Raw genomic sequence first — 24,823 nt, 5'->3', positions numbered from 1 at the left:
ATCAGATATAACGGCTTCTAGCTAACAGGTTAGCCATCCACTTTAACCCACCAACGCCAGTTCTCGTTAAAAAGCTTAAGATTAGGCCGTTTTCAGGAATATCTGCATCCACATGCCTTAAACCACATGCATTTAAGTAAAATGTTCATCATTGGGTTATTCTTAGTGAGATGCGATTACAAAGTAGGATGGAAGCAACCTCTTGCTTCGTCTCTAGTCTTTTCCCGTATGTAGGTGCGGCCAACATGCACTGTAACTGCTAAACTCCTCTTGCATGGATGTAAATGCAACATTTATGCCAGTGAGCGGGGTTTCCCACTATGTGTGCTAAATACACCTATGTTGCACAGGAATATATGTTAAGTAAAATAGGTCCACATCATCCTTTCCTCGTTGCAACGATCACTCAATCCAATAGATGGCGTAATCTCTGCACAGTAAGAATCAAACTCAATTGGACGCTGAGGTTAGATCATCAGCGATTGCATTTGGAAACGTAATAATTGCACCTGGAAAAAAAGCCGAGGTGATGACTAGGAAACAAAACTATATTTAGTGCAAGGAAAGAGAAATAATAAACATAAATACAAATTAAATGGGAATATGACGGTAGTTCAATTAAATTATAACCCATACAATGCAAATCCTATTTAACTTTGAACAACCGTATCATTCTGTGTAGGTTAAAATGCCATAAAGCGCAGTGACAAATCACCAGAGCCCATGGGCGTTCATAATCTAATAGCAAATGAGGCAGCGTGGATGATGAGACAAATGTAGACACCATGCGCTTCATAAAGAGACAATCGGATCAGGTGATGACTGCCCACTTAAGCATCAGTGTTATCACTTCAGATCCAGGGGTTTCCTTCCCTGGGTACCAAGGGCTTTCCATCCTCCACGCAGAATAGAATACGGGTTCCCACGCATTGTGGTGATCCACTGTGCCTCGGGCAACAGACTACTATTCCAGGAAGAAAAAAGAAGGGAAAAAAAACACGGGTTTTAGTGACAGGCACCATCCGCAATGACTGACTCTGTGGTCGCATCTAGGCGCTGCACAGACATTTAGTCCGCATCATTCCCTGACAGCTGCCGGAGAGAGAGGAGAGGGGAAAGCAGGGCTGTATTCTCAGGTAGGCTGGATGATCTCCTTCGAGGGTTTTTGAAACATTATTGCATCCTTGACATAAAATCTTTGTGGCGCTATTGCGTTTGATCAGTGACGTTTGGTTAGTAGAATTCTCATTTAGAAGTTGAATGAATGCAGCATTTCGTTCACAAGAGAGAGGAGCTTGAAATCATTTCTTATGAGGGAACACATTTTATTGCCTGTATTTATTCATTTGATGGCATGCCTTTATGAGACTGTTACTTCCTCGACCATTTGAATGAAAAAGGCAGATTTAACTGCAGTGCAACTCAGTGTTAATTAATCTGTTGTAGTCAGCCTATAAGAGGTACACATGATTATAAATTATTATTAACATTTGATTGATTGCTTTGTTTTAAGGAAAACATGTGTTACTAAAAACATTGCTCTGCAGCGGAATTTTATTGTCATTCAAACAGATGTGTTGATTTCTTTTCAAATTATTGCATTGACTTTTTAATGTTATGATGTACTATTAGTCTATTCACAAATGTCTGTTTAATATAAATCTTGGCGTAGCTCAATAGGCTTTGCTCAATCCCTTTAAAGATGAATTAAAACAATACTTTTTGCTGGCTGCACTCTTAAAACACACTGCTTGCTTGTTGTAGACATGGCATGAGAAAACAGACTGAGTAAATCATAGAAATGTGGGAGATTGCGTGGCTGCAGTCCCTGGGCGTTGCTGCAGGATTTTTAGGAGTGTACATTGGGGCTTTATGTGTCTGCAGATTAAGAGGAAATCACCAGCAATTGTGGGCTGGGCAGCTCTCAACTCCAGCTGTGGCACAGGACAGGTGATTCAGTCGCATACTAGTTGTGATGTTATCTCACGCTGCTTATTACACATAGTGGATCGGAGCGCAGAGTGTTGCTTATGGTGTCAATATCGAAGGAGGACAAAAAGAATAAGCTGGTAAAACGCCTCTCAGTTGCTTCCACCATCTCCAACTCCTCCTATAGACCTGAAGCATGGGGATTAGATGGGGGAGGGGAGAAAAGACTGAATGAACGGTAGAAATCTGCAGCTGCCTCCTCTCACATGAGCAACCACAGTAGTGATTGGACGACACCCTTCTGCTGGCACCTCTCTCTCTCTCTGGGTATTGTTCAGTGTCTGCCCACTGTTTTTCTGTACAGTGAAAGAATTGGTCAAGAGAGAAAAGTAAATGGCTATTAAGGGACAAAATATGGAGTAATGAAGTAAGTGCTCTGCACGCTAACTGCATAATTTAAAACTGAAGGATACAAAGCGACTGTACCCATAATCCCCTGTCTTCAGCTTGTCTTCCTTTCTAAACATTTTATATTTTCAACCATCCAAGAAAGATGCATCTGTTTTGATAAATTATCACCATGTTTATTGATACGAGAGATGAGCCACTGTCACTGCCATTGCAACAATAACTCGTTCTGCTGCATGGGCTTTGAAATTTGGCACAGGTACGGTATTGTCTACTACAAACACGCACAAACACGGACACACACACACACACATCTTTTAATCATTCTGATTCTCGTCTTCTGATCTTGCCGTTACCATGGCCACAGTTTGTAAAGGTGCATGACTCTATGTTCCTCTGGGCTCTTTACGATCCATTTTTTGGAGCCTAGTACCTAAATCACATTTTGTTCTATAAATATGTGACGGTTTCTGTGCCTTACTTTTGAACATTTATTTGAGTTTGTTCTATCAGACTGATTATACCGCCGTTTGCTACCGGGCTTCAGAAGGGAGTGGCTTTATCCTCAAATTCTAATCCGAGCTGTGAATGTGGTGAATTGATTCTCATCCACTGCTGAAAGAGAATCGATTAACCATTCTCTCTAAAACAGGTGATTGGATGTGTCTAAACACTGTGGCATATTGGAAAAGACAGTTGTAATTAATGTGGCCTTTAAGCAAAGTTCCCTCAAGAGAGCGAGGAGTTAAAAATCCAAACAGATTTGGGATGTGGCACAATCTACAAATAACCGTGACCAGAATCCTTTCCTGTACATAGCTGCTCAATACTACTGGTCCAGAGGCTCGGGTTGAAGTCCATATAAACTAACTTTTTTTTTGCCTCAGAAACTGGGCCAAAGCTTATTGTTAGTATTGCAGTGTTTTTAGGCTAGAACAAGCTCTCATTTGCCAACAGAGTTCTGTTAAAAGCACCCAAGAGGCATTGTACCTGCTAGTTTACTGGTAGGAAAATGGTGCGGGTCAGATATCCAGCAGCTGAAACGTGCCGGAGCTTCAAAGCAGGGCAACAAAGAGGCAGTTTAATGGCAGTCACAATGAGGGATTCATAGGAGAGCTGATGGGTGAAGGAACCGTATCTCCGCTGACCACCAGATGCAGATCACCTCTGGTTATTAGGAAACAGAGGGATAGTGATTATAGTGTCCCTATCTGGTTGTGCTTGTTTCCCCTGAGATAAGATGGGAGGAAATGTAAGTAGCAATACTGGCTAATCAGCAGGCAGATCTCAAAAGTCCCCACGTCTTACTGCGATGAATCCCCATCACCCAAACACATTTGAGTCGCTCCATGCTCGCTAGCTCCCGTTTCCTTGCGTGCTACCATGAGGCGTGGGCCAATTCCCCTTATATTCCCATATTACTACTGACTTAGAAGATACATAATGCTAATTCACTGAGTTGATTTAAGAATGAAAGAAAAAACGCTCGCCGCCACTGACACCCCACACCCTCCCGGTTGAGGTCTGATAGGGCCAACGTTGATGGAGCAGGATAACAGGTCGCCAGCTTGTTAGTCCCTGGATGGTCTTTCCGGTTTGTTCTACTGCGATGCGGGACCTGGAGGCATGCCTGGCAAGTGTGTGTGTATTAGGGAAACGGTGCAACACTTGGGGGAGAAAAGCCTTCACGGGTGGTTCCACAGATGGTCCCTGTCAACGACACTGTCTGACTGAAAACATTTACAATTTGTCACTGACACAAACCGTAAGCATTCCCTGAAATACAGTGGAATCATTTCTGTCTTGAGTTCTTTGATTTTTCGTTCCTCTATACAAAATCCTCGGTTTTATACATAGTGCCTTCCATTTTCCCAAGTACAGAAAGCGTACACTAATGCGTCAAAGAGGAGACTTACAGAGAAAAGCAATGGTGGGTCAGAGTTTTAAATAATTAAGAAATGCTGAGTGATGTCTTCCTCCTGCAGTGGAGGGCTTCTTGGTGCAGTGCTTTACAATCCTGCCCAGGTCCAGGCCTCCGTGTGTTGCGGTGTTGGCAACTCACACTCCCCTTATGGGGGATGGATGCAATTGTGCCATGCAACTGGGAGTGGGTGGCTACCTCGTGTTTATTTGGTCCTTCCTATCTCATTTGCCCATTCACCCTGCATGCCTGCTGTGTTAGCAGGAGACACCAGCAACTGAATACACGCTGAGAAGACCTGGTAGGTTTACCAAGCGAAACATGTTAGAGCCGTTGCATTCAGCAGAAAGAGAGCTACCACTCATAACCATTTAGGTTGGATGTAATCCATTCATCTATTGTAAACTACTTGGTTTATTTTGTGGTGGTGCCAGTTATGAAAACTGCACAGACCTTCACATTTCTTTTTGACATTAGAGCCACCAGTCAACAAGTCAACAAGTTCACAGTTTAGGAAAGGTTTATAGATGACTCATATGTCAACAATATGCATAGCACTACATTTACAATATTTAACAGGCTTTGATTTGAAAATGCTTGCCTTGAGGCATTCATTCTTAATCATAAAACAATAAAATCATGAAAAGATGTTGCTTTCACAGTTATGATGGTATGATTTCCAACTATGTCAATTTTGATTAAATATTCCCACCACTCTGTCCCATAGATTTTGGTATATTTTGACTGGTGATTGGCCCCTATATAAGTCTGTATTTATAGATGTGAAGAAGGGATTTGAAAAGCCTTCCCTGATTAGGCATAATGTCCCAGATCACCACAGGATTTGAGTTGAAACTGTGGACCAGCCAAGATTCTCCAGTCTGAGGATCTCAGCCTGTGTTCTGTTTCATAAGACTTAAAACAAACTACAGCCAGACCAGATGGTAAAGGAAGACAAATCAGGATGAAATGAAATATGTTGTTTTCCCTCTTTTCTCTAACGTGGTTCTTCAGATTTATTTTGCAGTTATAGTATTTAAAATGAAAATGTATGTACGTGACCGTTATAGAATAGTTAATAGTAATAAGAGAGGAAGACATAGTATCATCAGTATCACATAACAAACATCTATTTTTTTTTTTCGTGAAGCCTCTGTGGCTTGATTGCAAAAAGTGTTTCATAACATGGTTGTGGATATAAAGTCACACAATATACTGTATGTCCAGTAATAAAAATGATAAAAGCTGAGTTTTTTGCAGCACTGTGAGACATTATGTATGGTTAAGGCTTTTAGTAGGAAAATTCAGGGCTGATGAAACATTAATGGTCCCAGAACCATGAAAAAATCATGCAGGTTTTCGCCAGGATTATTAAATCACCGGGAGGGTGGCAATGCTATGCTCACATCAACTCTGACATCTACTGGAAAAAGGTTTTGTAGGAAAGCGCTGATGTAAGATTGCAGGGGCAATGGTCAACAATAAGGGGTGCTGGTGGATGACTGGGTGTTGGCTACAGCAAAGCTTTAGGGCGACATTCGATCTCCGTGAGTATGTCGTAGCCCCTGGCATGGAATAATGAATGGAGGCCGGATGAAGGATAAATTAAAGTGTAGCCAATTGTGGGATTTTGCATTGATCTCTTATTCTCATTAACCCATTTAAAAATGTTCTTCTTGGAGCATGGCAAGGGAATTGTTGCCCTGGAATTGAAGTGCAGTACCATGATGTGTTCCAATGTCAGTATCTTCAATACATTGACATGTAGGACACAAAAGGGTTTGAAAGAACCTGATAGATTTGTTACAATCTACAGGTGTAGTCAACAATGTAATAAATGCATTCGGGGCAGCATTTTACTACCGAAGCCTTGTTTTTACACCTAGTTTGTTGCTGCTATCGGAACGGAGGATCCATGTTGGCTCAATCCATCAATGTCCTGCTGCCTCTTTGTCACTCACGCTGCTTTCCTGAGATCCTGTTGCCATAAGCGATTAACAAAATCTTGAAAATGGACAGGCTGTAAGCCACAACAAAGTGCTTCTATTCAGGTCTACTCCTTTCGCTAATCACGAGTTCTGCAGTAATGAGTCATACACCTGCCATCAAAAGTCACATAACAACATTAGCCTGTGCATAAAGTCTAGTTATTGACCCTAAGCATTCACTTAAAGTAACCATGGAGAATGCATCTCTGCATTTCTAAAGATGGATGTAACATCTGTTTGGTGTGCGTTGGGAAGCTGTGTATGCACACATCCCTGAAAATGTACGGGTGCAGATTTGTGTCAACTACACCCTCCTTGGACCTGAGGAGGAGACACAGCTTTCTAAATTGGTTCTCTCCACCCTCACAAGAAACTCAGCTTAGGAGAGATCCTGCTGCATGTATGACTTATGACGATTTGGCAAATGAGTAGCTTGAGTCGATGCTCTCACCCAGGTCTTTCCTGGTGTCGTTTCACACATAACCTGATGCAATTCATGCCCGGTGTATTTGTAGTTATTGGCGCCACTGTGCTGCACGCCAAGTCTGAAAGCAACATAGAGTCATAGAGGCATCGACATTTTGAAAAAAATACAAAACCCACAGGAAAATATCTGCTGCTCTCCAGAGAAGAACCAACCACTTGACTGATTCATCTCATACGGAGGGGGAAACATGTACAAAATGACAATTTCACCAAGTCAGAGTCACTACTGACGTAGATGTATATATATATATATTACATTTATGACCTTAACAGCATCAAAGATGATTAACTGATGGTCACAATGACGTCAGATCTGCAAAATAGCAACACTCAGTCTGACATTTGGGTCGAGATGATCCGTTATAATTCCAAAGGAAGGAGTAACACCACCAAAGTTTAATTTGTTCCCTTTGCAATACTCTTACAATGCAACGCTAACCCTGACATGACATCAGATAGTTTTAAAAATATGTCTGTAAACCCCTTTCTGAATGAACAGTAAGTGAAACCAAGCCTTTCCTTCGGTTGGAAGAATATAAAGCTAAACCTAAAAGACTCCTCATGACAAAAGTGTGGCTGTAATCCGTCAGACTAGCTCCTGCATGCTAATTGGACTGTCACCTGGGCAGGAAATGTCCACTTCTGTGATGCAGTAACATTGTCTGAGTCAGTCATTACCATGCCCAATGCCTGACTGCCCCCTCCCATCCGTCTCTCCCCATCCACCTCGACAGGACAATTCTGTTGGACTAAAGTGGGATAATTCATTTTGGCAAGTGAAGGAGGGCCACGCTTGAGAGCTTTTGGGGAATATTATATATGCTGTACATTCAGAGTCATGTCTGAACCATCAGACTGCTGCTGCTGAGAGGCGGAAAACGACAAATGCTCCCCGTAGATTGTGTTGTCACCGTTGGCTGGATGTAGCAGCATCAGAGGGAAAACAACACACCCAGAGTGTCTATTGATAGCACAGCAAATTTGCTGTTTTTTCTTTGATTCCTGTGAGCAGTGCAGCAACAGATTAGATCTCAAAAGGTATGCACCACGGCGTTACGCAGCATTATACGAGCAGCTGAATGAGGGAGAGGGCGGTGTACCCCTCCCTTTAGCTCCCTCTCCACTTTCTCCAAGCTTCTGTAGTGCTGCAAAAAGCTGAGAACAAGTCAAAGGTATTGATTTTACTTTTAGCCTTATCATTCTGCATAGCTTACTGTTGGCCTCTTATTCTGCGCCATCATAACTCAGGACATGTGCTGCTCCAGAGAGGCTTTTATATCTTCTTGTTGCTGCCTTTTGCTGCTGGTACTTTCCCTCAGGGCCGACACGGCTCGATCCCCCAGCGTATGGCTGCCGCAGCGTCACTCCACGAATTACCAGACTGAGGCTTGAAGACCATTGCACAGTGGCCCCCACAAACGCACACAAATAGAGTAGGCCTCAGTGGTTTCTGTGAACATCATCTGTATCATCTTTACAATGTCAATCTTATAATCCAAAGAAAGAATAGAGGTGGTTGACGACTAGCCAGACACAGACATCACTTTGGATAAAAGCCTCAGATTCAACTGTGAACAATCATAAATGCTGGAGACAAAGACTCATAGTCATCCTTGTTGGTACAAACTTAGCTCCTCCTCCTCCTCCTGTTGCATTATTGAGCCACTCCTGCTATGTTACATTACATTACATGTCATTTAGCTGACGCTTTTATCCAAAGCGATTTACATTAAATTTTGCATTCATTGCATTCATATATGGAATCTGGTTTCTTTGCTATGTGTGGAGTCACAAACTCCAAAAAGGAAGGAGTTACAGCACCAAGTTTAATTTGTTCCCTTTGCAATACTCTTACAATGCAACGCTAACCCTGACATTTTTTTGACAAATCTTGTTTCAGCTATCCCTTTGCAATTTAGTCCTGTCTCCATTACTTATTTGAATATGTCTGTGGAAAGAAATTGATTCAACAGACTTTCCAGGTGGAGGTTTTACTGATTAGGCTGTAAATTTGGCAGCAGGAAATGTGTTGTAATCGTCATTGGTATATCATGTTTTGTTGATCTTTCAGGCTTAAAGAGCAAGTTTGTAAAGGGAGGATTATTACTGTTTTTTATTTGTTTGGCATATGATGGCCACTAGCGTGAGGTCATCATTAGCTGCCATGTATTTAGCCCTACATCACTGCGTGGCAATTAAAGGAAGTGTATCTGGTCACTCGCCAATTCCTGGTCAGCACTGTTATGGATTACAAATTTGCACGCAATATCCTTTTTGATGGGAGAGCAGCCCATGGTGGCAGTTAGGTCAGGGCTGTATAAGCAGGAGTTACGAATACAGGATTGCAAAAAGTGTGGACTCAACACAAATAACCTGGACGCGAGTCAAACTTGATTAAAAATAACAACAAATTAAGATCTCTTACGGGTCAGAAAAAGCTGGCAACTTTGGGTCACTTTCATTTCATGTTAAATTCATCTCTGTCTTTGTGTCTGTCGAGCTGCAGCCTGTGATAGTGCAGCATGACGGACGCGGTGGTGAGCAGTAGTTCGGATCGCTGGCAGTCCAACGACAGGCAGAGGACCAAACACGCCAGGTTAGCATGATTGTCGAAACCTTTCCGTAGTGTCAACCATCCCAATGAGTTTCCCAATCCTCACTGTACTCTCCTTTGCTTCACCTGCATTCTTCTGATGTGTGATCTCTGACACAGTGACAATGAGCAGTAAGTATAGAACTCCACCTCCTTTATCTGCGTCACGTGTGTCCGATATATACTGTTCAGAAAGCAATCCAATGTGTTATTGCTGCGTGTATGCAAATGTAAGATTGGTATTCATTTGTTTGTCTGACAGGGGGAACTGGACAATGCAGCCAGGTCCCAGTCCTGCTCCAGACCTAACAGATGAAGAGAAAGAGATCATAAACAATGTTATTGCACGTGCCGAGAAAATGGAGGCCATGGAGCAGGAAAGAATTGGGTTAGAGATTGTAAAACATGCAGCAAGTTTCCAAACAAAAATAGCCTGTTGAGTCCTGAGACATTCATATATATACCAGAGATGATATACAGTGACATTGAAATGCTTTTGCCCTTTGCTGTCGCAGGCGCTTGATTAACCGCCTGGACGACATGAAGAAGACTGTGTGTGGGGATGGACAGTCCCGCTGCTTGCTGTGTGGGGAGCAGTTCGGATCACCAGGTGTTAGCTCAGTGGTGTGCGAGGACTGCAAAAAGGTAGGTAATGAGTCTGCAAATTATCACGAGCAAAACCAAAAAATGAACTTCTTCCGTGTTGCATGTCATATGAACCTTGACCCCTCATAGACCCGGACCACAATAGGTCATTGCCTATTTGTGAAAGCATTGTAAATGGCGTGCAATCTTTTTTTTCTCCCGTCGTATAGAACATGTGTACCAAGTGTGGTACACAGTGTAGCAGTCGACCACGTGCTGTGTGGCTATGCAAGATCTGCAGAGAACAGCGAGAGGTTTGGGATTTACACCAGTAAACAAATACAATAGTTCAGAGGTCTGTTGGAAAGTCTGTAACACACATATATTTTTTTACTTCTCAGGTGTGGAAGAGGTCTGGTGCCTGGTTCTTCAAAGGTTTTCCCAAACAGTTCTTGCCATCGCCAATGCCATTAACTAAAACAATGGACACAGGAGCCAAGGAGGTGGCAAAGCCAAAAGAGCCTCGAGCCTCTGAGCCCAGGAAGACGGTGATCCAACCACAATCCGCAGGTGCCTGCAATTATTTTCAGTCACTTTCAATGTTGACAATAGTGAAGATCCAGATCCTTGTAACCGCCAAGTTTCAGCTTTTTGAGTGTTCACCATCTCGAAATCTTTAAGAAAAAACAACGATCTGCCAATCTCTTAAAGCTTTTTTGAGATTTCAGTTGCTCAAACTCCGACTGACATTTCAATGGTTTTCACCTTAATACATGTCAATAAAATAAACACAACAGCTATTGTTGATATTTTTGTCCATTTTACACTAGATACATTTTTGGACACTTCAAGCATCTGGGTGGGCGACTGACATCTGGTGTTTCCAGGAGACATGTTTTCACTGTCTATGGTGTGCCACTGACAGTGCTATAGTGTGTTGTAGAGTGCTGCAGGAATGACTTTATTTTGCTTGGACAACCCCGGAAGTAAGCATCACATTGGTTTCCTCAACAAAAACCCAACAGGATTTTTCCATTGGATTTTTGCAGAAAACTGTGCCTAGTTTGCATGATGATATCTTTGAGCCACTTCATAGCAATCACCTTTTTTTTAAAACATAAAGGTTTTACATTTTTGGGGTAGTAGTAACATATTAAATATTGTAGAACAAAATATAGAATTTGGTTTTAGGGTTCTAACAAAAACCCATTGTCCTCGAGAAGAGGGAGCTCCAGGAGAAACAATGCCAACTCTTTTTTTGAGATTTAGGACTCATTCCTGCAACACCCCAAACTCCAAACTTTATATTCTTTACTCTCTTTCATTCAACAGGTCTACCTAGTTTTGGCTATTAGTCATTTACCTTATTTGTTTCTTTACAACACTCAACATTTTGGAAGACCCATCATGCAGTTAAGTTTTAAAGCATTATAGCATTTTGCAAATAGACGCCTCTTCAGTCTCATTAGATCAGCATCTGCACACAAGCCTTCTCGCAACCCGCATCTCATTGCTTTTTTCAAACCTTTTATCTGCTCCCCAAATTTGGCAGTACCGCCCACTGATGCAGAAGAGAGGGATGAAGAGCTCAATTAAGCTGTCGGAAGGTGCATGCTGTGACATGGGAAGAGCCTCCAGGTGGTGCTGGCATGATGGGTCACATCATTTCACACTTTCAATGAGCAATGGGATTCCTCCTCAAGAGCAGTCCAGCCGACCACTGTACGAAGCTTCTGCATGTACAGTAGTCGGCTTGTTGTAGTGTACTGTATGTAGGTCAATGTCTTTGTGATAAAAAAGCTGCAACATTGAAGGTACCCAGAGAGACTAAGGAGTAGTGCAGATTCCACTGCAGCAGGAGCCTGACTCAGTGTGATTATGCACGTCTCCCCCATGTATACTGTGTGGGTTTCCCGTATTATGCTATTCATTCTTATTTTTAGCACCGGAGCCACAGGGCCGTGGCGGTTACCCACCTGTGGCCCCAAAACCATCTGTTGCACGCATGGCCACGGGTGGCGCCGGCCCTGAAGAGGCGGGGCAGGGCAGCCCAGTGGTGATCAAGAAGATGATTCCCACCCAGAGCTCCAGAACCCCATCTGCCGCATCAGCCACCGTGGGCCAGCAGGGTGAGGGACGGCCAGGACACAATCGCTTGCCACATTGGCCACACACTGCATCCCAAGCGTTTTTTTTCAGTCACAGATGATTGAATTTGGGTGTAGGTCCGGCGGCTGGAGATGGAGGGGCATACTCCTCTGGTGCAGTTCCTCCGGAGCAGAGAATGCCTCCCGCAGCGAGAGAGGACAGGAGGCAGCCCGCGGCCCACGGCGCTCCTCCTGCCCGACAGCAACCTCCCCCAGCTGAGGAGGAGGAGGAGGCCAACGACTACGACTCGGATGAAGCTAGTGAGTACGCCACCTGTCAAGCCTTTTCATTGAGTTACTGTAGCACCGTGCGTCTCGTTAAATTTCGTCTTGTGCAGTGTGACATGAGTGATTTACTTCTATTTAGTTACGGTAAGGGAAGGGTCTTTTCCATGCAGCATTGGGTGTTAATGAGTGTAGGTTGCATTTATGTTGCCTTGAGTGGACGCCGTGCTGATTCTTGAATTTAAATCCCCTGATAATGATTAAAATCTATAAATTGCCAAGTAATCTTAGTATACAGGATGTATCATTCTGGCAGTGTAGAACTGGATAGAAAATGAACAATGATAAGCATTGCATGCTTTAGAGGCATGATGATCAATATCCAAGGAACTAAACCAGAGCAAGGTGTGAACCATTAAATCAATAGGTTTTTTTTCATGTATCCCATATTCCATTTTAAGGATAGTAATGGTGCCATGGCATTCGTGTTCTGCGCCTGCAGCGGCGGACGGCCTTTATTCTCTCTCAGGGGGTTTGAGTTTCAATTTATTTTATTGAGGTCCGGGAACGTGGAGTCGGGCAAATTATTTAAGACACAACAGGCCGAACAGGATATAGATTACCCTTGTGTGTGACTCAATCCCTTGTGTAGGGAGTCACATATGTGTTTTGACATACAACCAATGATTTGTATACTAGATAAATGTGAATGCGCTGATTTTTGCACATTTTTATGGTTGTAGTTGCTTGGTTTTGATCTTATTGCCCCTGGAGCACCAAGTTGAGGGTGAATTTCACCCCAGAAAAGTTAATAGTTATGCAACAGAAAAAAACAAAATGACATTTGATCATTTTGTTCCTAACAGACATGCGAGGCCATGAAACTCCTCCAAAGAAAGTCTGTGTGGGCAGCATTTTTTTTTCTTATTTTCTGTATGTTTTTCTTTTGAGACTTTTACTCATGTTCTTTTATATTAGATGTCCCTGCTTTGTAATGATTTTTTGTGCCGTTTACTTAAGGTTAATTAATCTTGTGAATGTGGCATGACTCAGGGTCAAGACTTAGCTGCCTTTCTCTTTTCTGTCCATTCTGGGCAGAATATGTCCCTGTATTATACTCTTAATGATATAAGCCCAGACTTCTGCAGTCTCCTGTAACGACTCTTTGGTCTCTTTCAGCAACTTTGGGCTCTTTAGAATTCAGTCTGCTCTATGAACAGGAAAACAACAGCCTCCATTGTAGCATTCTCAAGGCAAAGGTAACACTATTCTCACACAAAAAGACAAATACAATCAAGTGGTTTAGGTTAAAAGGCTCCTGAATGGCACTTTGGTGTAATTGCTCTCTGCTGTTCATGATGATGTGATGGAAATGGCGTTCGATTTCTCCTCAGGGACTGAAGCCCATGGACTCAAATGGACTTGCAGATCCTTATGTCAAACTTCATCTGTTGCCCGGGGCTAGTAAGGTAAAAGACGCACCTTTCCTTCCCTAGGCTTTTATTTCCTTTTAAACATGTTTCACAATAATATCCAGCCAAGCGAAATAACTGAAGGGTGGTGGCTTTAGACTCTCGTTGGTTTGATGGCAGCCCATTCTGCTAGCTCAAGCCTGACATCTTGTGGTCTGGATTGACAAAAACACACACTTAGTATGTGGATGATATCTAAAAATAAAATTTGGGAACATTGTAAATAATGTAAAACGTTGAGTAAAGGTACATTTTGTATGTAGGGTGATAATAGCGGAGAATGAGGCATGTATGAGTGGCAAATACACCCTTTGGTGGGAAGCAGCACCATGTAGATTCTTTCTGTCATCAAAAAGTACAGTGGTGGGAGATCAGGCGTTGCGCTCACATTCTTCGAGATATTTCCACTACCATGTCTTGATCTGAGCCTGCATTTAACAGTCTAACAAGCTGCGCACAAAGACCTTGAGAAACACTCGCAACCCGGCGTGGAATGAGACACTCACCTACCATGGTCTGACAGATGACGACATGCAGCGTAAGACCCTCAGGTGAACACCACCCCTGTGATGGTTTCAGACATGTTGACTGTTTCAAAAGGTGTGAGAGGGCTGCATGATTTAGATTCTCTTTGGATATTCCAGGCTGTCTGTCTGTGATGAAGACAAATTTGGGCATAATGAGTTTATTGGGGAAACGCGAGTGGCGCTGAAGAAACTGAAGTTGAACCAGAAGAAGAACTTCAACGTGTGTCTGGAGAGAGTTATCCCTGTGAGTGAACCCACACTGTATTCAAACAATGCTTTGTTCTTCTTGTCGGGATCAATTATTGACCCTCTGAAATCTCGTTCCACCCTCGCAGACGAAGAGAACTGCAACAGCCGGTGGGGCCCGAGGGATCGCTCTCTACGAAGATGAGGCAACGGTTTTTTTTAATTTCCATGCACGCCTGAACGTGACAGATTCCTGCAAAGAATTTTTGCAAAGACTTCTCATGCGTTGTTCTGAAATATTTTCCGTCCTCTGTCTTAGCCGGGGAAAGAAGGCGGAGAGGTTGAGGAGCGTGGTCGGATTCTGATCTCCCTCATGTACAGCACCCAGCAGAGTCGTCTCCTCGTGGGTGTCGTACGCTGTGTTCACCTGGCCGCCATGGACGCTAATGGCTACTCTGACCCATATGTCAAAATGTAGGTGGAGCAGAAATAGACATAGATTGAGACTGTGGACGTTTAACTCTGGAAATGGCATGAATTAATTATAGCACATTTTTTCAGATGTCTGAAACCTGACATGGGGAAGAAGGCCAAGTGCAAAACACAGATCAAGAAGAGGACTTTAAACCCAGAGTTTAATGAGGTTTGTAAGAGAGTTCAGAGTGAAGGGGTTGCAAATAATACATAGTATTGTTATAAAAAATATGTTTAAAAATGGTTTGGGTTAGGGTTATATTATTAGGTTTATATTAACGGCAACCCAAGTGTTCAAAATGTTGATGATGTCTTGATCAAATTTCAGGAATTCGGCTATGAGATTAAACACAGTGAACTGGCCAAGAAGAGTTTAGCTATCTCTGTGTGGGACTACGATATTGGGAAATCCAACGACTACATTGGTAAATATTAGATCATAATTGCTTTGATGAATTTGTAAAAGTACAATTGCCGCCTGCTCACCAACACCTGCCTCTCACTCCTCACTTCCTCCCTGACAGGTGGGTGTCAGCTGGGTATCACTGCCAAAGGAGAGAGGCTGAAGCACTGGTATGAGTGTCTGAAGAACAAGGACAAGAGGATTGAGCGCTGGCACACTTTGTACAATGAGAATCCCGTTACTAGTGATTAACCATTTGCCCTCACACAAATACAGCATGCGTTAACCCCCCCCCCCCCCCCCCTACTTGGTTTGCATTCATCTCTTCATGCACCTTTATTGTGTTATATAGTGTCTCACTACCTGGCCATCACTAAGGCTTACTCAACTCCCTTCCGGAGATGTAGAGCACTCTTCTTTCAACAATTTCTCTGCCTGTGCTGTGACTAATCTGCCTCTGGGACTAATCAAGGCGTACATGAATTATAGATTTCACTAATGTAATTAAGACATATGTGAACAAACAGCTGCACAAGGACCATCATGCCTGTGAGTGATGTCATATGCTAAAACTTGACAGATTGCTAAAGGAAATGAATTGCACTGGCACGGAACTAGAAAAGCAATATGTTATGACATCCGAGGTTCAAAATCATTACTGAAGTTGATTGGCCACAAAAATGAATCAGCCTGTGAGGGAATTCTTTTTTGCCACGTTTGAACTGTATGCATGCCAAGCCACAGACATAAGAAAACACGCAGCTGCACCATCCAATAGTCAACTGGGCCCACTGTCCTGAACATATTGTATATTTCCACAAATAAATGTTTACATACAGATACATTGCTCAGGTTAGGATAGACATCTAATGTAGACAGATGATTCATGGACCACGAGCTAGACAAATCTTATAGCTGCTGTTTGTTTGTGATTTAAAACTATAGCACACCTAGATTAATATTAAGATTTTCCATGTATAGTTATTCAAGCTGTGAATATGGATTTGTGAGAAGTAATAACTGTGTTATTAGAGAAAAAAACTAAATGTAATTTTTTTCAGTTCAGTTCTTAGTTATGATGAGATTTGGCAGGAACACCGGTTTTCCTCCTGCTCCCTTAACTTTTCTGAAGCTCGTGGTTCACTCGGACACCTCCGAGGTTTTCTACTGTAGTGTTTACACTGAATGCACACGGTTTGGAGGCTCCACTTAACAAGGACAAAAGGGGGAACAGGTTATGTCATATGTGCATCTTTACCTGCATGCACTGTGCTCCTGACTCTGGCGTGCCCGGGCAGTCCAATTTTACCCCAAAGCGCACAGCAAGGCCCTTTCCCCCTCTGGCACACCCAATCTTTAAAGGCTTTAGTATGTGTTTGTTCACTAATCACGGCAAACCAAGGAAAGCACATCTTACAAGGTGGAATGACCTCAATTTGTACAGCAATGTGCAAGTTATTCCAATATCAAAATAAAGATTATAAAGAAGAAATCTAAAAAACCTATGCATGAAAGGTCTTGTGGTTCAAGATATATATACTTTGTGAGAAATGAATGCTATTGTATTTCCATCAATGTTTACACTTCTTTCCCATACCATTCTTGTTGATACTCTATATAGAAGAGGCCATATTCTGCATGGTAACTATGGTGTAATCTGAATAAATTGGTCTGATAGCATCCCCAGCATACTGATAATCCACTGAGCAAATCATCACAAGACTTTATCCAACTGTATCAGTAGCATATATTGGAAAAAAAGTGTCATCAGTTGAATTACTGTACAGAAGCATTCCAGCCTCAACCGTGTCTTTTTTTCTTTGCAAAGCCCCTCATGTAGCCGTGATTCAAACACCCACCCGTAGCATCACACACTCTCCTAGGTTATGCTACTTATACTAAGCGCCAAGCTTAACCCTTTGGTGTCTTCTACTTGATTCTGCTAGTTCAGGGGGATTTTTCTTGGTTTATCTCTGTATTTCTACATATATAGTGCATGCACTGGGAAATATGTATGTTTGCAAATAACTTTGCATGTAAAGATTTTGCAAAACGTTTACACAGATGAATAAAATATAATGAAAAGAGTGACAAGGCTCCTTTGCCGGCTTATCATCATCAGGACATATATTTCCTATATCAATTAACATATTATAAATGCAGCCTTTATTTAATCACAAATAACTGCCTGTTATCACTGTAGTGCATAGCCTCATTTAGCCATAAAACTTCTTCTTCCAGAATTATTCTTTCTTTTGCCACTTCTCTAGTGTGTCACTCTGAAAACTGAATGCACTTACTTCCTTAAACTTTAAATATGACAAATCCAAAAATATGCCTCCATGAAATGCCTGTCTGAGTCACACCACACAGGTTCCAAACTCGCAAAAAGGAGGCGTGTCGTATTTCTGACGAGCCTCCATCGTGGCAGACCAATGAGGGCCTCTTGGCACAAAGCGTTGAGCTCGCAGGCACACATGCCTTCACCCTATAGACACACGCCTTTAACCCAGCGCGTGCAGACTAGAACACTCAGGCTGTATTTCATGCGGAATAAATCGTGCATCCAGACGTTATTTGAACCCTTCAAACCTTGCTGGATTAATTGGGCTTTGATCCATTTCCCGTTGAGATGCAAAGCAAGTGTATGCTACACGTTTTTTTCGTCTTATCGTTGTACATTTTATCCAAAGCGCATTATGTGATCGGGTCAGGTCCCTCCTGCGTCAGATCGAGTCCCGCAGGACTCGGTCAGACGCGCATCACGTTCCTGCGGGAGGACGCGACCGGTGTGCGCTCCTTGTACGTCAGTCTGTGGTCTGAGGACACGCGACAGGTTACATGCCAGGTGAACACCAATCCAATTGTCACGGACAGATACTTCAGTATTTGCGACAGAAGCAGCACCCAGAGCCGAGAGGTCCTCCAGAGGTTTAACACCAGCATGCTGTTATCCCCGGATTCACCGTGCACATCGGCCTCCTCCAGTGTGCCGAAGTTTATCAAGCGCACCAGAAGACATGTGGCGAAGGGGAAAGTAGTTCGGAGGAAACGGGCCTGGATATTCCCGGGGACGTTGTGGTGCGGCACCGGCAGCATGGCGGATGAATACGAACAGTTAGGTGAGGGTGGTGAACTGAATTTATGATTTTGGGTATTTTTCCATCTTCCTACAAAGACTGTAATTTGCATACATCATTTAGAGTGACATGTTGTGTTGAAATGCATTACATTGATCGACATGACAAATATAAAATATAGTATGACAAAGATAAACGACAATGAATTTAAACTTGCATGAAAATTGCTTAAAAAGTAGTAGAAACATAAAAAAAACGTTCAATATTTTATAATGAAATATCTTATAACTTGCACATTTTCAATGATCAAATTACTGTCTTTGAAGATTATTATGTTCGCATTGGGCAAGAAATGTGCCCTTTGACATGTGATTGAATTCAAATCTTGTTTTCCTGCACAGGGATGTTTGAGAGTGCAGATAGATGCTGCCGGGAGCACGACCACTGCCTGCACGTCATCCCGGCGTTCACTGGCAATTATGGAGTCTTCAACTCCAACTTTTTCACCGTCTCACACTGTGACTGTGATCAAAGGTGAGCCCCAGAATGCATACCTCCGGGTATCTCCTGAGACCATGAATTTACCACCTCAAGCGAAGCGACTACTAACTCACTCTAACATAAGCTGAGTTTATAAGCGTTGCCAAAGCTGTGTGCATTGGCATTTCATACCTTACCCCTCTTACTCATCAAGTTTCCTCCTTTCTATAAAGCTAGAATGATATTCTTTTGAAACTATGCCGATAGATGTAGAACGAGAACATGGGCCCCTATAGTGTTAGAGTAATAAATATACTGTATCACTGCATTCAGCCCTCCGGAAAATCTTTCAACGTCAAGAGCCAACACGTCGCTCGCTTCTTTTATGTTAGCTGGGTATAACATTCCTCATATTTGCAGTTTTAGCCCTCCAGAGACGTCTGTATTATTCTCACTCTACATCTAGGGGTGGCTGGTAAATACATTACGTTTTTAATTCGCTGGTAAGTGACACAAATTTTTAAGAATTCCTCTCCTTGCCAAAAAGCTGATCTGTAAACTGTTTAGTCTACCTTCATGATTTGGACGAAATAAGGCAGCATTCAAAAGGATTCATCCTCCTTGTGCATTTTTATTTGGACTGGACTGTCACGTGACCCACGCTTCCACTTTTTACGCCACCCAGGTTTCGACAGTGCCTTCTTGGTGTGAATGATACCATTTCCAGCATGGTGGGCTACAGCTTCTTCAACATCCTGCAGGTTCCCTGCTTTGACCTCACACAGCAGAGGCGATGCACAGAGTGGTACTGGTGGGGAATGTAAGAGACACATTGACCTAACTTCACCATATTGCTAGCAGCTTGTGCACACCAAAGGTTCAGAATAAAATGCAGGAATGGTTTTATGGAAAACCAGAGCATCACATTTCTTGTAATAAAATTCTGACCTTATTATCACCTCTTTACAGTTTCCACCACATGTTTTATTTAGTTCTTATCTAGTTGTCTTACAAACTAGCAGTCGAGATTAATGGTACTGCATCATAGTTTCAATCAAAGATTTGTATTTGAGCGATTTATTCTTCCTTAAAGAGCATATCGTGATCCCAAATAGCAATACAAAATGTATCTCTTTTAACTTGAATACATTTGCAGTGAATGAGATCTATATAAGTTGAAAATGCAACAGATAACGCAGATAACATGCAGTGTTTTACTCCACAGGTGTAAAGTGGCCAATATGGCTCCAAGTGCTGTTATGAAAAGACCTGCCCCTTACGCTGATGTCACAAGCAACAATAACGCCACTGACAGCAACATGGTGGCAAATAGCAAGGAGAAGCTTATAACCGAAAGCTTTGTGATCAACCCAGTCAAAAAGTTACCCAAAAGTGAACGTAGATGTAAATCCAGACAGCGACCCAGAGGAAAATCTTTCTACCGAATGAAGGGGGAAGGATGTAAAAGACAACAAAAAATGGATACAACAACACCATCCCAAAAGCCCTCGGTGTCGAGGGCGTCCACCACTAGTCTATCAATGAAAGTCAGTCTCTTAAATGAAACCAAAAGCACTGCAGCGATGCCAATTAAAAAAAGACTTGGAAAAAAGAAGAGCAACAGGAAGGGTCTGTCGGATTACGTCACACTGAGAAGCCAAATCCCACCTCAGGCAATCACAAGCTCGTATAAAAGAACAGCATCTACAACTCAAAGTCCCCCGTCTGCCACAGCCACACCAGCAGTGAGGAAAAGTCCCCAAAAAGTTCCAAAACAACGTCGTTGTTGTGGACTACGGACGTCTCTCAGAGGTGACACTTTTCAACCTCGTTGTAAAAGTTGTCCAGAACAAAAAGCAGCATCTGGCATGACAGATGTTACACACTCAACAACTACGTACGTAGTGCCAGTCAAAACGTCAACAAATACGACGCGGATCCTCACACAGACAGAAACACCCCGACAAGACAAAACAAAAAAACTCTGGAGTACGGCTACTTCTGCAACCTCCATTCTTAAGGAAGTCAAGCCACAAAAGCAGATGGATTCCCCTCTACAGCAGAATGATACAAGCCAGGAGCCCACAGGTACAAATGCAAGAAGAAGCCTGAAGCAAAACGTTGCATCACAGAATATGACAGGTGAGTGCATGCCGCTATAACTATTACCAAACTAAACCATGTAGTCTCTCTTTATAATTATAATATTGCGAGTAATGCTGCCATTGGGAAAGCTGATGATAATGGCTTACATTTGAAAGAGCCCACAATGGCACTGAGAATGTTGCTGATAAGAAGGAGGCCCGGGGTTTTATCCCTGTAAGGAGCTTGAGGTATCACACTGTCTTATTGTGCCCCCTACAGGTGGAACAGAATGTTTAATACAGATGAAACAGAAATGTAGATTCAGCAGGTGACAAAATAATCTCAAGAAATGTGGGTATATTTCTATGATTCACAAGATAACCAGAGTACTTTTCACTCCTTCAGACCATCAAGTCCTGTGTGGAAGCCTCAAACATCTGGATGAATGTAAATACAGCATCCTTCCTTTGAAGAACAAGTATAATCTACAGAACATGGAGTCAAAGACTGCATACCACTGTGATTGCACCAGCCGGTAACATTTCTGTATATCTGCTAGCTTTTCCCCAGATCTACATATTCACATATGCAAGTCCCACAGGTGAAAATGTATTTTTCCAGTCATTCAAGCATGGAAAAATGTGTTTTTTCCTCCAGTTCATGTTTTATGTTTGAATGGTCCCAAGTTGTACAAGTAGCAGTAGTAGTAGTAGTAATCCTGTTTCATTATACAGGCCAATGTGTTAACTATCAACAAGCTTTTGAACAAATCCCAGTAATTCATAATGAATTTGTTTGGCATTCCTGAGCTACTCCAATGTTCTTCCTGCATCTAGCAGTGTGATACAGTTGGCAGCTGAACCAGGGCAACTTCATTATAAGGTTTAAATGAAGCATTAAATAATTAATCTTTGTGGCGTGAGTAAAAGTAAAGCGTTTTCAATATTCTCTGCCCTGATAAGGGGAGAATTGTGAAATAATAATAATAATAATACTAAGCATGAAAAATAACACATCAGACCAAGGTAATTAAAAAAAGAGAGACCGTTACCTGTCAGCTTTTTCACAGCAGACATAGTGTCGTAATACAAAACGTAAAAAAGTTACAAAAATGATAACAATGGCTGAATAACAGGTGAACTTGATAACATTATGGATGGCTTCATACCATTTAGTTTTTGCATATTTGAGAGCTTGCATTGTGCAACTACAGGTCCTTTGTAGAGCAGCAATTTGACATGTGATTGCAGGGTAAATACAGGTGTTCTTAATAGCATTGATCGTGACACGTGTGCCTACCTACAAAATGGGTGCTGTTCAATGTATTTATTACACCTTTTATTCTCCTTTATTGAGTAGACAATGTTTGATGTGAAAAGGATTGATGGCAGGTTACAGCTATGTTCTGGTGCTGTTTAATAGCGTATTGTGACAACTACTGTATGCAGTACTCACGCATAGGCTACAATGGCACATGCATGCAGACCATTAATGTTCGCTATCCCAAACATGTCATAAGGAATGAAGAAGGCCTTCCTCCACAGGCAGCTTGCTTTGTCTGGGCCTTTCTCTGAGTCACGGACAAACGCAAAATGGATATACATCACACTCTATTGTTTCATTCCTACCCTGCATTGATTTCTGTGAGTGAGATTGTTTGTGTCCTCTGCTTGTCTTTTTGTTGCTGTTGCAGCTTGGCTGTTCGGATTGAAAGCTTCAATCAACCCAGTATTCTCCCCAGGCTGCTAATGGATTTTGTATCTCAATCCTGCTTTAATCTGCCTAACGAGAAGAAATGCCACCGCCGCAAAAGGTTTTAAGCTTTTTTTTTTTTTAACTTTTGACTAGAGCAGTATCTAGTCTCCTGCCTAATAGTTTACTTGTGCAATACTTTCATCTGAATAGACTACTTGACTAAGATTGCTTTTATAATGGTTAACTGAGTTGGTTTCTGATGTTTTTTCTGTTTCTTTTCTAGCTGTTCTGGAGGCTTCTCCAAAGCCTCTGACCTACTTCAAGCACTTAGCATGATGGAGGAAAGAGACACTACCGGGGTGCAAAACTCAGCCAATGACAGAAATAGAGGGATTCCTACTCGTCTTTATAAGCGTTGCCTGAGGCTGGTAAGGGAAGCTGATGTTGGGGCACAGCTCACACAACTTTAGACTAAGCGTCTATTAATAGCAACAATGGATTTGTTAAGCTTTACATTTCACAGCTTTTTCAGTTTCTTTGTTAAATAATAGTGGTTATAAAAAAACATTCAAGGACTTAAACACTTTAACAAATGCCATGCATGTACATTTTTTACAGTATTTATAAAGCACTGCAATAAAAAATGAGAACCATCTGACTTTTTATTGGAAATATGTTGACAAACATTATTTTTTTGTTCAAACTTCAGTTTTGTCCTGGGAATTTCCCCCAAAATAATGGGAATATTATTACCTACATTATACTATATTGATTATATTATATTGAGTAAGGACACTGCTCTCCAAAAAGAGCCACAACCAGCCAGTAATAACAATCTAAAAAAAACATTTGTTTAGTATAGAATTTGAGGAATTTATATGTATGAATGTAAACAAATATTATTCAACTTCAATGTTGTGTGATATATACCCTCATTATGTGAAATAGCTATTGCATAGCTAGGTGCAATAATTTATCTGTTAATAAGATCAAATGTTTAGTACAGACAGCAAAGTACTTGTCACCATGCCTCGTGCTCCTAAATTTCATTATACAATTGAAGACAAACCTCAAAACTGAATGATGTGCCTTATTACCTTAAAATGATTTGTCATTAAGAAGCCGAAATCGACTCATGAATTTTTGACAGCTTTTAGTCGGACCCGCGGTGCATGCTGGGAGCCGCAAGTTGGCCTTGGAAACATGGCGTCGCACTGACAGCTGGGAGCTTCTCAATATCTTCTCCAGCCCCTGACAGAGCGCCCGGGCCGCTAGCGGAGCCGTCTGCGTTCACATTTTCGCTGAGAAAAGAGCGTCCTGCCGATGCATTCGTCGCCCCGAAAAGACACTCGTACAAACGGTGCGGCGATATAACGGATTTAATACGGGTGTCACGCCCACCCTGCTCGGTAACGTTATAACGCTACCTAACGGTAACGGTAAGTTAGCATCGCTTCCAGCTAGCGTTGACCCGTCGAGACGGCTAGCAGCTATAGTTAGCACGACACGGACACCCGGGCTATGCGAAGAGGAACAACTGTCTGTTCACCGCACGGCTGCCCTCCGGTAGCTTGCGCCTCACAGCGCTAGCGTTTCGGCCACCCTGGTTGCACACTATCGCAAGATAAGAGGGTGGCAGTTATGTTATTGTTGCTCGCTAGTCGGCGAACTAGGGCGTTTCTGTCGTTCTGTCACTGAATTTTTAATGTTCGACCCCTTTTGCATCACTGCCGGAGGAGAGAGCTATGGGCTCCGGGGCTGTGGATTCGTCCCAGTGGCTTTCGGTGAAGGAGGAGACCATTTTCCTTCACGACGGACTCATTCGGGTCACGGATCTGGCCGAACTGCCCAGTGAGATTGGAGTGTCGGAGCAGGGGGACACCGAGCAGGAGGTGGGTGAATGCCATCTCGCGCAGGCACATGTTGTATACGTCGTATAGAAAAACGCACTCATTGTGATGTGGGTGTCTTTTGTTTATTTCAACATAAAGCTCTTCGTGTGTTTTTCACTGCTGGGGCTGCAACGAACCCTAATAACTAAGGCAAAGCTAATATTAGCCAGATCCTTGCTTGTACGCTATTGTCAAGTTAACGACTAATGTTAAATCACTTCCTGTCATCCCCTTCAAAATATACGTT

At 42.4% G+C, this 24,823-nt stretch overlaps 3 protein-coding genes across 4 annotated transcripts in view; all 3 read left to right on the top strand.

The window, feature by feature from the left end:
• Positions 1 to 777: 777 nt before the first annotated feature.
• On the top strand, positions 778 to 17,432 carry LOC119224558 (rabphilin-3A-like). Its single transcript, XM_037481642.2, has 18 exons — positions 778 to 1,136; positions 9,239 to 9,328; positions 9,446 to 9,457; positions 9,588 to 9,713; positions 9,841 to 9,970; positions 10,141 to 10,224; positions 10,312 to 10,480; positions 11,854 to 12,039; positions 12,136 to 12,318; positions 13,462 to 13,541; positions 13,677 to 13,751; positions 14,196 to 14,305; positions 14,399 to 14,525; positions 14,617 to 14,673; positions 14,787 to 14,941; positions 15,029 to 15,110; positions 15,270 to 15,366; positions 15,466 to 17,432. The coding sequence occupies exons 2-18, from the start codon at positions 9,255 to 9,257 to the stop codon at positions 15,594 to 15,596; spliced, it is 1,878 nt and encodes a 625-aa protein (XP_037337539.2). The 5' UTR covers positions 778 to 1,136; positions 9,239 to 9,254; the 3' UTR covers positions 15,597 to 17,432.
• A 341-nt stretch (positions 17,433 to 17,773) lies between these two features.
• On the top strand, positions 17,774 to 23,346 carry LOC119224554 (group 3 secretory phospholipase A2-like). The gene is made up of 7 exons (XM_037481635.2): positions 17,774 to 18,466; positions 18,826 to 18,958; positions 19,590 to 19,724; positions 20,130 to 21,046; positions 21,395 to 21,524; positions 22,683 to 22,802; positions 22,968 to 23,346. The coding sequence occupies exons 1-7, from the start codon at positions 17,977 to 17,979 to the stop codon at positions 23,152 to 23,154; spliced, it is 2,112 nt and encodes a 703-aa protein (XP_037337532.2). The 5' UTR covers positions 17,774 to 17,976; the 3' UTR covers positions 23,155 to 23,346.
• A 501-nt stretch (positions 23,347 to 23,847) lies between these two features.
• LOC119224537 (probable E3 ubiquitin-protein ligase HECTD4) overlaps positions 23,848 to 24,823 on the top strand; it is a 39,328-nt gene continuing 38,352 nt past the window's right edge. Inside the window, exon 1 of one of the 2 annotated variants that reach the window (XM_037481585.2) lies at positions 23,848 to 24,576. In XM_037481585.2, the coding sequence (XP_037337482.2) occupies positions 24,430 to 24,576 (147 nt within the window). In that variant the 5' untranslated portion in view covers positions 23,848 to 24,429. The remainder of the gene's footprint in view (positions 24,577 to 24,823) is intronic. The other variant, XM_037481584.2, reaches the window with a different exon arrangement.

Source organism: Pungitius pungitius, chromosome 5 (genome assembly GCF_949316345.1).
Source record: "Pungitius pungitius chromosome 5, fPunPun2.1, whole genome shotgun sequence".
In the NCBI taxonomy this organism is placed as follows: domain Eukaryota; kingdom Metazoa; phylum Chordata; class Actinopteri; order Perciformes; family Gasterosteidae; genus Pungitius; species Pungitius pungitius.
Note: the sequence above shows the minus strand (reverse complement) of the source record. Positions and strands in the feature narration are given on the sequence as shown.